General features: G+C 39.6%; 1 protein-coding gene across 3 annotated transcripts; it reads right to left on the bottom strand.

The window, feature by feature from the left end:
- Positions 1 to 3693: 3693 nt before the first annotated feature.
- ttk (ttk protein kinase) lies at positions 3694 to 12980 on the bottom strand. Of its 3 annotated transcripts, none has more exons than XM_057328626.1 (25): positions 12060 to 12980; positions 11605 to 11701; positions 11066 to 11288; positions 10716 to 10822; positions 10429 to 10572; positions 10179 to 10248; positions 9869 to 9947; positions 9678 to 9784; positions 9202 to 9295; positions 8703 to 8802; positions 8232 to 8451; positions 8041 to 8147; positions 7813 to 7956; positions 6978 to 7117; positions 6740 to 6867; positions 6533 to 6662; positions 6206 to 6298; positions 5959 to 6116; positions 5699 to 5850; positions 5022 to 5146; positions 4866 to 4937; positions 4602 to 4778; positions 4420 to 4516; positions 4196 to 4281; positions 3694 to 4066 (listed from the first exon to the last, which is right to left on the bottom strand). In XM_057328626.1, exons 2-25 carry the CDS (start codon positions 11690 to 11692, stop codon positions 3983 to 3985), a joined length of 2925 nt encoding a protein of 974 aa, XP_057184609.1. In that variant the 5' UTR covers positions 11693 to 11701; positions 12060 to 12980; the 3' UTR covers positions 3694 to 3982. The 3 variants fall into 3 exon arrangements, with proteins under 3 accessions (XP_057184609.1, XP_057184611.1, XP_057184610.1); XM_057328628.1 differs by having other exon boundaries at positions 4196 to 4278; XM_057328627.1 differs by lacking the exon at positions 12060 to 12980 and adding an exon at positions 11841 to 11970.
- Positions 12981 to 13605: the final 625 nt, after the last annotated feature.

Below are 13605 nucleotides of genomic sequence, written 5' to 3'. Positions count from 1 at the left end.
CGCCCGGTCAGTGTTACACTGCCTGAAGCATTTCAGGCAGCCAGCGGTCTCCCTGAAACAATTTCAGAGGCTCCTGGGGCACATGGCATCCTCGGTGGGGGTGGTCCCCCTCGGGTTGATGTACATGCGACCGCTCCAACACTGGCTACAGAGTCGAGTTCCTTGGAGAGCGTGGCACACCGGCAGCAGGCGTATGGTCATCACGCCTTTCTGCCGGCGCACCCTGACCCCTTGGTCGTCTATGGCCTTCCTACGGGAAGGGTCCCTCTAGGGCAGGTGTCAAGGCACGTCGTGGTAACGACGGATGCCTCCCTTCAGGGCTGGGGTGCTGTGTGCAATGGGCAAGCAGTGTCGGGGCGGTGGACGGGCCCCCGCCTGCGTTGGCATATCAACTGCCTAGAGTTGTGGGCTGTGCTACTTGCACTGAAGAGGTTCCAACCCTGGTTGTATAGGTCTGTCTACCTGCTGGACAAAGCTATTACAAAAAGAACGTTATTTTTGGACGTGCAATTCCCTTATGCACCAGTAGGGGTAAAAAGAGAGGTTGTGAAAGATGCCCACTGTCCCCCTCTGTTGAATGACCCTGGTTGTATAGGTCTGTCTACCTGCTGGACAAAGCTATTACAAAAAGAAAGTTATTTTTGGACGTGCAATTCCCTTATGCACCAGTAGGGGTAAAAAGAGAGGTTGTGAAAGATGCCCACTGTCCCCCTCTGTTGAATGACCCTGGTTGTATAGGTCTGTCTACCTGCTGGACAAAGCTATTACAAAAAGAAAGTTATTTTTGGACGTGCAATTCCCTTATGCACCAGTAGGGGTAAAAAGAAAGGTTGTGAAAGATGCCCACTGTCCCCCTCTGTTGAATGACCCTGGTTGTATAGGTCTGTCTACCTGCTGGACAAAGCTATTACAAAAAGAAAGTTATTTTTGGACGTGCAATTCCCTTATGCACCAGTAGGGGTAAAAAGAAAGGTTGTGAAAGATGCCCACTGTCCCCCTCTGTTGAATGACCCTGGTTGTATAGGTCTGTCTACCTGCTGGACAAAGCTATTACAAAAAGAAAGTTATTTTTGGACGTGCAATTCCCTTATGCACCAGTAGGGGTAAAAAGAAAGGTTGTGAAAGATGCCCACTGTCCCCCTCTGTTGAATGACCCTGGTTGTATAGGTCTGTCTACCTGCTGGACAAAGCTATTACAAAAAGAAAGTTATTTTTGGACGTGCAATTCCCTTATGCACCAGTAGGGGTAAAAAGAAAGGTTGTGAAAGATGCCCACTGTCCCCCTCTGTTGAATGACCCTGGTTGTATAGGTCTGTCTACCTGCTGGACAAAGCTATTACAAAAAGAAAGTTATTTTTGGACGTGCAATTCCCTTATGCACCAGTAGGGGTAAAAAGAAAGGTTGTGAAAGATGCCCACTGTCCCCCTCTGTTGAATGACCCTGGTTGTATAGGTCTGTCTACCTGCTGGACAAAGCTATTACAAAAAGAAAGTTATTTTTGGACGTGCAATTCCCTTATGCACCAGTAGGGGTAAAAAGAGAGGTTGTGAAAGATGCCCACTGTCCCCCTCTGTTGAATGACCCTGGTTGTATAGGTCTGTCTACCTGCTGGACAAAGCTATTACAAAAAGAAAGTTATTTTTGGACGTGCAATTCCCTTATGCACCAGTAGGGGTAAAAAGAAAGGTTGTTAAATATGCCTACTGTCCCCCTCTACAGAACGACACTGGTCTCATGTCTTTATACCCTGTAACAAAAAAGCTATTAAAAAATACCAACCGGGCTAGATACTAAACGAAGAAAACTTTTCCTACGGTCCCTTACTCACAGCTCCGCAAAGAGCGAGGTCTCCCGGCTAAATGCACATTGCGACGGCTTTAGCGGGGCAGTGTTTGTCACATCGAGCGAAAACAATTTAAAAGAAGGTTGTGAAACATTATCAGCCTTGTCCTATTAGCGGTAATTATATTACGATATTAGAAGGGCAAGTCGTTGTGGAGGTATTGGCGTTTACTCGCTGAATGTGTCGGGAATATCGAAAACAAAACTAACTTTACCCCGCTACTGCGGTGGTGCGGAAAGTAAATGATTTATTTAAAAAGGTCCACTGATTGGTGGCACAAATAGTAAAAGGTAAAAATTAATTTAAAATATTTGCTTAAAAACTTAGGGTTATTTTTAACTCAACTGGAGAAGCGGCGAACAAACAGCGCCAGCGTCCTCCCCAGTCCCCAGTAGTGATAAATATCGCTACGAGGTATTAGTAAATATATTGCTAATAGGTATTGCAAAACGGTTGCTAGGCAAACCTGTTTGGTTGCTATGGGCGTGGCTTAGCATGTGCCATTTGATGATACTCTAAGCTATCAGTGAAACGAAACAATCCCCATGTCTCTACGATGTTCTGATGCAGAGATGTAGGTATTGCTAAATGGTTGCTACGCTAACCTGTTTGGTTGCTATGGGCGTGGTTTAGAATCTGCCATTTGATGATACTCTAAGCTATGAGTGAAACGAACCAACCCCCATGTCTCTACGATGTTCTGATGCAGAGATATAGGTTTTTCTAAATGGTTGCTAGGCTAACCTGTTTGGTTGCTATGGGCGTGGCTTAGAACCTGCCATTTGATGATACTCTAAGCTATGAGTGAAACGAACCAACCCCCATGTCTCTACGATGTTCTGATGCAGATTTATAGGTCTTGTTAAATGGTTGCTAGGCTAACCTGTTTGGTTGCTATGGGCGTGGCTTAGCAGAAGCCAATTGATGCTGCTTCAAGTACCAAGTGAAACAAACCAACCCCCATGTCTCTACGATGTTCTGATGCAGACTTATAGGTCTTGTTAAATGGTTGCTAAGTTAACATGTTTTGTTGCTATGGGCGTGGCTTCGTAGCTTGATGAAGTTTCAGGGATACTGATTTGTTGCCTGAGTCAAGTGAGCCCACTCCCTTGTCTTTACGACACTGTGTTGCAAAGATATCCATATGGACTTTTTATAATGGGAGTCTATGGGAGCGGTTGCTGTAAATGGTTTCTATGGGCGTGGCTTCGTAGCTTAAGGAAGTTCCTGGGATACTGATTGGTTGCCTGAGTAAAATGAGCCCACCCCCTTGTCTCTAAGTGGTTGTACTGCGAAGTTATTCAACATGGGTCAGTTATAACGCCTTATATGGGCATGTTTCCTGTCTTATTTTAAGTCAATGGGGAATTTTGGGGGCTCTTACACCCCAGGGGTGCAACTTACACTCCATTGTGAGGTAAGTTCTTACAGCTTCTTCAAACGTGGTAACCCGCAAGTTTCTACACCATCCTCACTTTGAGTTTGTCGCAATGTTAAGTCAATGGGAAATTAGGTGGTTTTGAGTCCGGTTTTCGAAAACCAGAACCCGGATCAGTTAGAAAAGATATAGCAACTCAAGTCAGACCAGTTTAAAGGTTTGTGGAAAGTTTGGTGGATGTAGCTTGAAAGCTCTAGGAGGAGTAGCAGTCAGAAATTTGGGGGCTCAGAAGAATAATAATAAGCTTAGATACAAGATCTGGCTCTGTCAAGCCAACATAAATTTAAGTACAAGATCAATATGTTGGTATTGTCAAGGCTGTCAAGCCAACATAATAATAATAATAAGTTTAAGTGCAACATCAGAATGTTGGCTTGTTTCTCAAGCCAACATAATTACAAACAAATACAACATTCGAAATATACCTCAAAAGGTATGTTTATTTGTCATGCACATTTCTTAGACTGTATCATTACAGAATGTAATATTAATGCAGTCAAATAAAAACAGAAGCCGTTAGGGAGAAAACAAAAACCTTGATACATCTATAAAAAGGTGGTAAGCGTGATGTTAATTAGTGATACAAGAAGCTCAGAAACAAAACATTTGACTTAGTTGCTTCCAAGCCTTTAAATGACGAATAGTGGTTTTGAGTTCTGGATATCTCGAAGTGCCGTGGAAAAATGACCCACAGATCATACTATTTATTTCCAGCCTGACTCGATGTTTTCACACATTCAGAAACATCTAATTTCTGTCCACTGTTGCACATCTTGGCCAGGTTCTGAAGTCGAGAAAGATATTGTTAATATGACTGAAAATTAACAGTTTGTTACTAAATGTCCAGCAATACAATACAAGAAAGTGGCATTATAATGGTTAACCACTGAATGTTGAAATGAGAAGCACTTACACTAGCAGCTCTGGCGATACTGTTGGGAGACTGAAGAGCCGCCAGCTCATTGAGGATTCTCTTCAAATCACTGTTACACGGTTCTGCTGGCAAACAGAGGGGAATTAATCATTTTAATGCTCAAAATACATCCAGAATTTGCTGTATGAATCTAAGGGATCAATGTTTGTGATGCATGAGGATTCTTCAAGTTTTCCTTTTGTGTCGCTTGATAAAACACATACCTGACTCAGGTGGTGGCTGTGGTTGCAACTGCAGGTACGGATGATCGAGGAGCTCTGCTATAGAAATCCTTTCTCTAGGATTACGGACTAAACACCTCTAAAACAGACAGTAGATTGATGTCAGGCATTGCACAATAAACTGTCCATAAATGACTGTTCAGCACAGGAAAATATTCACACACCTTGACCACATCAAGCAAGTCCTTTTCTGGAATATCAGGGAAGTCGATCTCATGGGACGTGTCTATGATGGCATGGATTTTGGTGATCTGATTGGTGATGTTCTGGAACGGAGTCTTTCCATAAGTCATATAATAGAGGATACATCCCAGTGACCACACGTCTCCTTTAGGACTGATCTGTAGACGGCAGAAAAAAAGTTGTAATCATGCTACAATCTATGAATAAAATGTAACTAACTGCAGTGATACTGGCATCCATCTCACCTTTGACCCTGGCTTTCCATTCGAGGAAGTGTCTTTAATGGCTTCCGGTGGCATGTAGTTTAGTGTCCCCACCTGAAGCACAATAAAAGAACGAGTATAAAATCAATTCATAACACAGTCCAGAAATGTAAATCTACATGACAGTTCTGTTCTGACCTGCGAGTCCTTCATGATGCTAGTCATATCTGGTTGAATGCGGCTGGCGATTCCAAAATCGATCAGCTTAAGAGAGGCATCAACTATTACAAAATTTGCTGGCTTTAAATCACTGTGGATGATACCTTAAAATAATACAAGAGAGAGCTGTGAATGATTAAGTTAGTGGTGCCTAGCCCATTAAACTCACCAGCGTGATGCTACACCATTGTGGGTGGTTGTTATCTAGTTACTAAGGTGTTCTGAGGGGATTTTAGCACATTGCTATGCAGTTTAAATCGTGTTTTGGGTCGTTACAAACAAACACACCTACACTAAAGTCACCACTTTTAATTATAGATACTTTTTAATTATTATTTTTATTTAACACATAGAATTAAATCTTAAGGTTATTTGATTAAACATTTTGATTCAGTTAAAATGTTCTGTTGCTTGTATTCTGTTCAAATGTTGGTGTCACACCAGGCCTACATCACTCTTCAACAATAATTAATAATAAATGGTAATGCCTGTAGCACAAACAGTGCAAGGTTTGTGACTGAGATGAATACATAGAAAAAGTAATAGTGACCACTAAGATTTAAGATTTCTTTCTTTTCATTCTAATCTTTTCCACTATAATGATGGTAACCATGATATTTCACTCTGTAAGGATTAGAAAGCGGAGAGGAAGTTACCATGTTTGTGGATAATGTGTACAGCCTCCAACATATTCCTCCAGTAACATTTTCTATCCAGTGGTTTGACAGATTTCCGGTTGCGAAGCCAGGTGTTGAGGTTGAGGTGGCCACACTCCATGAGCATATAAATATAACTGCTGGTGATTTCACTTAAATCAGACAGAAACAGCTCATCAGCTATGTCATCAGGTACATTTAGTGATGGTACACTGATAACAGAGTACACCGCAGTTAAGATCACTTATGGAAAAACTTACTAGTCATAGAGTTTGATGATCTGGTCACTGTACTGTTGAAGATGATTCAAGTGCTCGATCTCATTCTTGTAGCTTTCCACCGCCTGTGCATCAGCCTCCTCTAGATTCACATATTTCAGAGCATATGTGTGCTTCTTATGGTCAAACACCTGATAGACCTGAAAATAAACAGAAGTTCTGTTACCCGGTGGTGGTGGTTTGCATGTAATGAAAAATGACCAACACAGTTCAGTTTTTTTTTCCATACCTTACTGGATCCACCCCAGCCAATCATCTTGAAAATGAAGAACTGTTTGCCCTTGATTGTGATGGTTTCATTTGAGAAAGCTGAAGCAGACGGCTGAAAGCAAAAGATCACACACTCTTAAAGAATTTCAAGTGAAAAATATAAAAACGTAGCACTCAAATCTACATCCATCAACCTATTTATCCAACTACCCTTTGACCTGTCCATTAACCAAATCCATCCATCCTTGAGTTTTGACCAATTTTACACATGTCATATGTATCACCCACCCTTAATCAAGGATACCAATTGATTAGCATGATAAACTGGACAAGTGAGCATGTTTACCTGAGATGACTGCTGAATGTAGGACACTTGGCTCTGAGGAGTGCACGGCAATTGTGTGTGAACCATTTTCTGAGCCGTAGATGGAACAGACACAATCACTGGCCTCTGCTTCACCACAGGAGTAACAAAACTGCAGAACAACAGAGGGAAAGTGAGGTTAACATTACCAAACAAAGCATGACTTTGGCTGCATGTGCTCTGCATTACTTGTTTGCATTTGGGTCTTTGTTGTTGGGCGTCTGACAGCTTAGAGTCGAGTGTATTCGAGGTGCGGGTGTTCTTGTGTCGTGAATCGAGAATAACATGGAAACAGCGCCTGCGGGAGGCTTGTGGTCCTAAATACAGAAGAGAACATATTTGTGTTGAACCTATTTCACCCAAACCTATCTGCCCTCATATTTTAAAGTGAAAACATGAAATGGAAACAACCAAACTTTAAACAGACCTCTGGAGATGCATGTCTGTTTATGAGAGCAGGAATCTTCCACTCTGATGAAGGCTCTTTGGCAGGGGGCTTCTGCGGCTCTTCATGAACCTTAACTGGATGTACCTCTTCATTTCTGGTTCTTGCTGCTGCTGCAGTTTCTGTTTTGAAGAAAAAACTTCAAGTTCAAACACATTAATACCATAAATGTACAGAGGCCTTTGCCTACAAATGACGTTAACACTTTACAATAAGGTTGTTTTTGTTAACAGTAGTAAATTGATTAACTAACAAGAACTAACAATGAGGAATAGAGTTTCAGCATTTACTGATCCTTATTAATGTTAGTTAAGGTCAATACAATTACTCATTTTAGTTTATCGTGCATTAAGCAAATGCTGAAATTGACATGAACAAAGATGAATAAATGCTTTAAGATATTGTTCATTGTTAGTTCATGCTAGCAAATGCATTAACTAATTGTTAACAAATACAATGTTATTGTAAAGTGTCACTCAAATGAAATATGTGGGCTAAAAATAATGCAAAATGACTGTAAAAAGCATCGGATCAAAGCATCTGCTGAATTTCTAATGTAGACCAACTGTAACTTTTAGAATTCAAAAGGACCATTTACCCTAAACTAAGTTGCAAAAATGAACACATAATGTGGTTCACACAGAGGGCCCCCAATGTCAGAAATTATTGACTGAATTTTGTTTTAAAATTCCATTCTATTATAACAGATATACTGTATATAGTAAAATTTTAAGGACTCTTAATACTTATGTGGACTTCCTGAGGTAAAAATCCCCTTTTAACAGGAAATAAGGCTTAAAATTAAAATAAGATATACCAAGATTGCTCTCTTGATCCTCAGCAGAAAGCAGTCGAGTTTTGCCAGACTTTAGAAATCTGATGGCAGTGTGGAGGAGATCAGCTGGCTGTGCATTCGAGCTCAGAGCTTTCTGAAGAATCATACTGCTCTTCCTAAAGTTGCCTGAGAGAATTTAAAAAACACATGTTATAGAGACATTGATTTTTACATCTGTTTTCCATATCATGTGAAAACATGGTGCATTACCTTGTGACAGCTCAAACTGAGCATGTGCGACGTGCACAAAAGCAAAAGCTTTACAGTGTGATCTGGCAATATTGAAATGATCTTGAGCTTCCTCTGAATCCTCAATTCTGCAAAAGGGGGCAAAGTAATTATTCAAGATGCTGTGATGTGAAATAGTATCATGTGTTTTTGTGAAGTTTATATGTGCTTACCCTTTCAGCTCTGCGAAATGCAAAAGCATCCGGGCATAACATTCAAGCTTGCTATGCTTCGCCAGGGAAAATTTGGCAAACACTTTTGCGTAACAGTCCAAGAGTCTGGATAAAAAAGCTGGGTCAGACTGAGGATCTCCTCTCATTTCAAGGTTTCTTAGAAAATTTTCACAGTCTTTAGGAGAGTTTGATCCAATGAACTGGTTTATGTCTATGGTGTCTATGAAAAAATAAAACAAGTTTGAATAAATAACATCAGAGAAAACAACGCTGCTTTTGCAATCATACAAATCATAGTTCATGATCTAACAGTATAATTTCACGTTGAAATATGTGTATAGTCAAATGTTAGTAGGCTGGTGGTCATTGTATGGAAAAGAGTAGACTGAACATTCCGCTAAACTCTATTTCACAGAAGACAGTCAGATAAATATCTCTTTAAATAGGAAAATCTCATTCTTATATAATTACCTTCCATTCTAGAACTCTCTTTTCTTTCTTGTAAGAGTGCTGTTATTGTGCCCACTTCATCGATCTCTCCTCTATGATGATCTGGACTAATCACAGGTGGCTGCGCACAAAAGAGAACATCTCAGTACTGTATGAACATACTGGATGTTTATATAGCGCTAAATGTGACACCAGTACAGCAATATATAAGGGTCACATATAAAGAAGACATACAAGGGATTGCTGCCCTTCTGGAAAACAGCCAATAACCTTTAATTTATGTCACATGTTCACTACATTCTATTGCTAGTAAACAGCAGATATAAGGGTCAAGAAGGATCGATAATATTTTTGGTCTGTGTTTGCAGGAAGATATTTTTCATACATTTCAACTTTCCGGAACACATTAGCATACATACAGGCAAAAAATATTCAACAAATGTTTATTTTTAATGCAAAATTTAATGTGACTCATAACTTCTACCACTGACCATTTCATTAGGCAAGCTGACTCTCATACCTTGAGGTTTAAACTGTAGGAGTCTCCATCTGGAGTCCCTTTCTTTGAGGGACACAACGGAAACGTGGAGCGTACATTCGAACCTTGTATTTGTCTGTTTAATAAAATGCATTTTATATGTTAGATCAAAGACATTTATAAAAGTGACACCAACAAAATGCATCTAACAAATTTCAAGTAAAGTCATAATTAAATCTGTTAAATGTTCAATTCTGTGGATTAGTCAACAGTAACCATTATTACATTTACATTTACGCATTTGGCAGACACTTTTATCCAAAGCGACTTACATTGCATTATACTACACATTTGTTTCCAAGTATGTGCAATCCCTGGGATCGTAACCATGACCTATTACATCCTTTTTTAATACATACACTATTTTCGGACTCATTTCAAGAAAAAATTCTTCATGTGCTGTATATCTTCACATATACATCATAGCTCCTATTACTGTATGAACTCAGAGGACTCACCTGGAGAAACTGCTGCTGAAGGAGGAAGCTTCCGGCTTCTGAACGTTTTCAGAGTCACTGCTCTCATTTTCAGGTATGGACAGATGCCCCATAGGTAATCTTTCTCCCTGTATGAGGAAGCAATACATTAATACACCAGTTTCAACTTTATTTCAAATATTTTCGCTGACTTGACTCATCTTGCAGCTTACAAAGACATTTCTTCTTTGTTGTGACCCTGATCTCCAAACTGGCATATTCTCCTCTTGTGGACTAAATTTATGATCATTCCTGAAATTCAAAAGAAGCTGTTACATAGACGATTTAAACACCTAGTGTTATTAGCAATATTGTTATTTTAATCAGAGGAATATCAACATTGCATTTATATGAAAAGCTGAGCACCTGTATACACTATTTACCTAAACGTTTTACATTACGCCAGCTAGTTTACATTTTTGAGTAATGTTGCAAACAAATCTTAAATTGGACATAAATATATATTGGGAATATTTCTAATACCCCTGAGCACAGCTGGCCTGCAGGTCGCATGTTTCATTTGATCTTCTGGAGCTCCTTTCATGGGCAGACACTAAAAACACAATAAAAGTCAGATGTTTAAAAAGACTTACAGTATAGTGATTATAGCATTTATAAAGATATGTTTTATTTCTTGTGTTAATGCATTTCCCATTATTAATTCTCAATTCATTCTGTTGTGTATTTATAGGGTATTGTCTGTCATAAACCGAAATAAACATTTTGAATTTACTTGATATATTCTCTTTATCTTCATGGGAAATGAGCTGGCATTTGCCTGCATTTAGATTCCGAACAGCAGCTTCGAGAAGGTGCCTGGGCTTAGCGTTCATTTCAAAGGCCTTCTGAAGAATTGAACTACACTTCTTAACGTTGCCTGGTGAGAAGAAACATGACAGAGGAGCATAGATTAAATAATTAGTAAACATTTCTAAAAATGTCCGGAGCAAATTATGTCTTATTCACTATGAATTAACTTAGGCTTCACAAAATGAATTTATATTAGAACCTACTGCTTACCTTGCAAAAGCTGAAACTGAGCGTAAGCTATGTGGACAAAAGCAAAATCCTTGAAGTGGGACCTCGCAATATCAAAACTAGCCTGTGCATCATTCACATCTTGGATGCTGTTGAAAGAGGCAGTAAAAAATTGTGTTGATTTAAAGAAATATATCATGTTTGACCACAACTGAAGCAACAAACCAATTCATTCAGCTACCACTGTATTAAAGACAGCTTTGTGAAGAGAATGGCATTCGTAAATATAGACAGTATTATCATTTACGGGTGAACTATTGCATCAGTGACACAGGGATTAAGATTTAAAGCATAAACATGGACATGGTGAATTACAATCACAAGATTCTTACGCTTTTAGCTCTGCAAATCTAACCAGCATCTTGGCATAACTCTCATTCTGACTGTACTTTCCCAATGGCATGCTGGAAAAGACACGCGTGTAGCAGTCAATAAGCTTGGTGAGCAGGCTGGCATCAGTTTGGAGATTGCCTTTTTTCTCCAGATTGGTCAGAAATGTCCGGCAGGTGTCAGGGGAATTTGAACTGATGGCCTGGTTAATGTAATCCGTGTCATCTGTATAAAAAGATGTGTGATTGATTTGGTCAAAAATATCATCTAAAACATTTTGATGAAATGAACTACAAAAACCCTTTTTGATGAATGAACTATACAAATGAACTGATGATTACTGAACTTTTATAAAATATTATTTTATATAATTATAAATTATGTAAAATTAATAATGAATTTAAAACAACTAGGTACATGTGAATTATAATTCCCTAAAAAAATTACAATTTGTCAATGTTCTTTATATTTTCAGGTTTCTTGTGACTATGGGGAACCTAAAACACATTTATATTTATTACACAAATACAGATTTTATTACCATCATTAAATAACTGCTTCATCTTTGCCAGCCTTTGACACAGCATGGCGATCTGCATCTGTCGCTCTGTGCTCTCTTCTTCATCCATCTTTATACACTGCACACACAATACATCGCACATCAATACAACACAATGACAACATTATCTGTGATTATGTATTTTTCCAGTATATAACCTCCGATATATCACAAATCACACATCAGTACAACACAATGCATAACCTCAAAGTTCAAACCTTTAAACAAGTCTAAAACATTCACTTTCAATCATTCTGTGACTGTTCAGTATACCGATCCAGCGTGATAGGGCGAGACTACGTTACAAGGCTACAATCACCCTACAACATAACAGCTAAATTATGTCCTCAAGTCAGCAACAAACCAGATCTTCACGTACGTATGTGCACAGTTAGCATTTTAGACGATATAAAGAGTTATTGAAGTTCCACACTTACGTTAAGATGGAAAAATGTTTTCTTTCACAACCGTTTCAAAATCCGCAACTTCCCCGAAAGCGCGCGATTCTATTGGTCATTTCATATCTACGGAGCCGCCCAGCGATCACGTGATCTCTCAGCATCTAAGGGGTGGGGGTTGTCTGGCTTATTCGACTTCATGCACCGCCGCAAGAATCTGCAGCCGCGTGACAACAGCAATGCATTCTGGTTAGAAAATTTGTCCGACTGGTTTTGACTAGAAGGGATACAGCCAGCACTACTCGGCATGCGCACTTCAATTCCGCATATATTTTGTCAGGCTGAAAACCGCTTATTAATATTTTTTATTATTGTAAGGTTATGTTTAGGGTTGGGGTAGGTAAAGGCGTTAGCTAATGTAATTTATTGTAATTATATGGCGAGATTTTTCACCACTACCGGTTGTAGTTGCATCCCTTCTAGCAACAACCGATTTTGATCGGCGCTGCAGCCGCCTAGACGATCACACGTGCCATTAAAGTACCGCGAGGGCAAAACGAGACCTGCCGCCTAGGTCAGGAACACGATTTGTTCCGCGCATGCGCGAAACTGACGTCACTTCCTGTTATCGCCGACGTTTTACGACAGTCTTCTCGACCTGGGACCAGCTCGGAATCTAGCAGGGGTGTGGCTACCCGATCCGTCCCGGAAACACGATTTGTTCCGCGCATGCGCGAAACTGACGTCACTTCCTGTTATCGCCGACGTTTTACGACAGTCTTCTCGACCTGGGACCAGCTCGGTTACGTCGTGCAGCCAAACCCCTTTCAATGTGTGTGACAGCGGTATGGATTCCTTTGCATTTTATGAAAGACTTCAAAAATTTCTCTTAAACGGAGAAATTCCTGACTGTCCTACAGAGCGTCGGAAGGTGAACCGGGCGTCTTCGAATTTTATCATCAAAGGTAATTAAGCAAGCTCAACAGTGCTTGCACAACAAGGCTAAATAAATAAACTTACTAGGTAAATTATAGATTTAAGATTATCATTAATAATCTAATAGCATTTGAAATTTTGTAGTGAAGACGTGTCAAGTGTCTCTTCTTTATCCAGCTCTATCATCTCAGCTCTTGTCAGGTCGCCGTTCCCATTCTCCCTCTACCATCAGGTCTGGCATGAACTGCATCCTGTCGCTGTGGTAACCTTGGAACAATGAGACAAGACTGGCTGAGAGTAGAGTACTGTTCTGCACTCTTTGATGCAACAAGTACATCAGTTGTGTTTGGTTCCGGTTGATCTAACTAATGCAGCCTAAACCCTCAGAGGATTTATATTATGGAAGTGTAGTGTATGCAAGATTAAATCAAGACATCAAACGTACCCTCAGGAAGTATGAAAACCCAATGATTGGGACCTCCACTTCTTGCTGTGGTGTATGGAATCAACACTGCAAACAGGTTGTGTTTTAACACATTTATTATTATTTAATATCTACAATAATTGCAATGGTAAACTGAATTGAATGATTTATTAATATTTATTGTAAGTTTGAATATAAATTAATAGTTAATGTTAGCTTTCTATA

The sequence above is a fragment of the Triplophysa rosa genome, unplaced genomic scaffold, assembly GCF_024868665.1.
Source record: "Triplophysa rosa unplaced genomic scaffold, Trosa_1v2 scaffold60_ERROPOS404118, whole genome shotgun sequence".
In the NCBI taxonomy this organism is placed as follows: Eukaryota; Metazoa; Chordata; class Actinopteri; order Cypriniformes; family Nemacheilidae; genus Triplophysa; species Triplophysa rosa.
The sequence above is the reverse complement of the archived record's forward strand: the minus strand, read 5'-3'. Positions and strand labels throughout refer to the sequence as shown.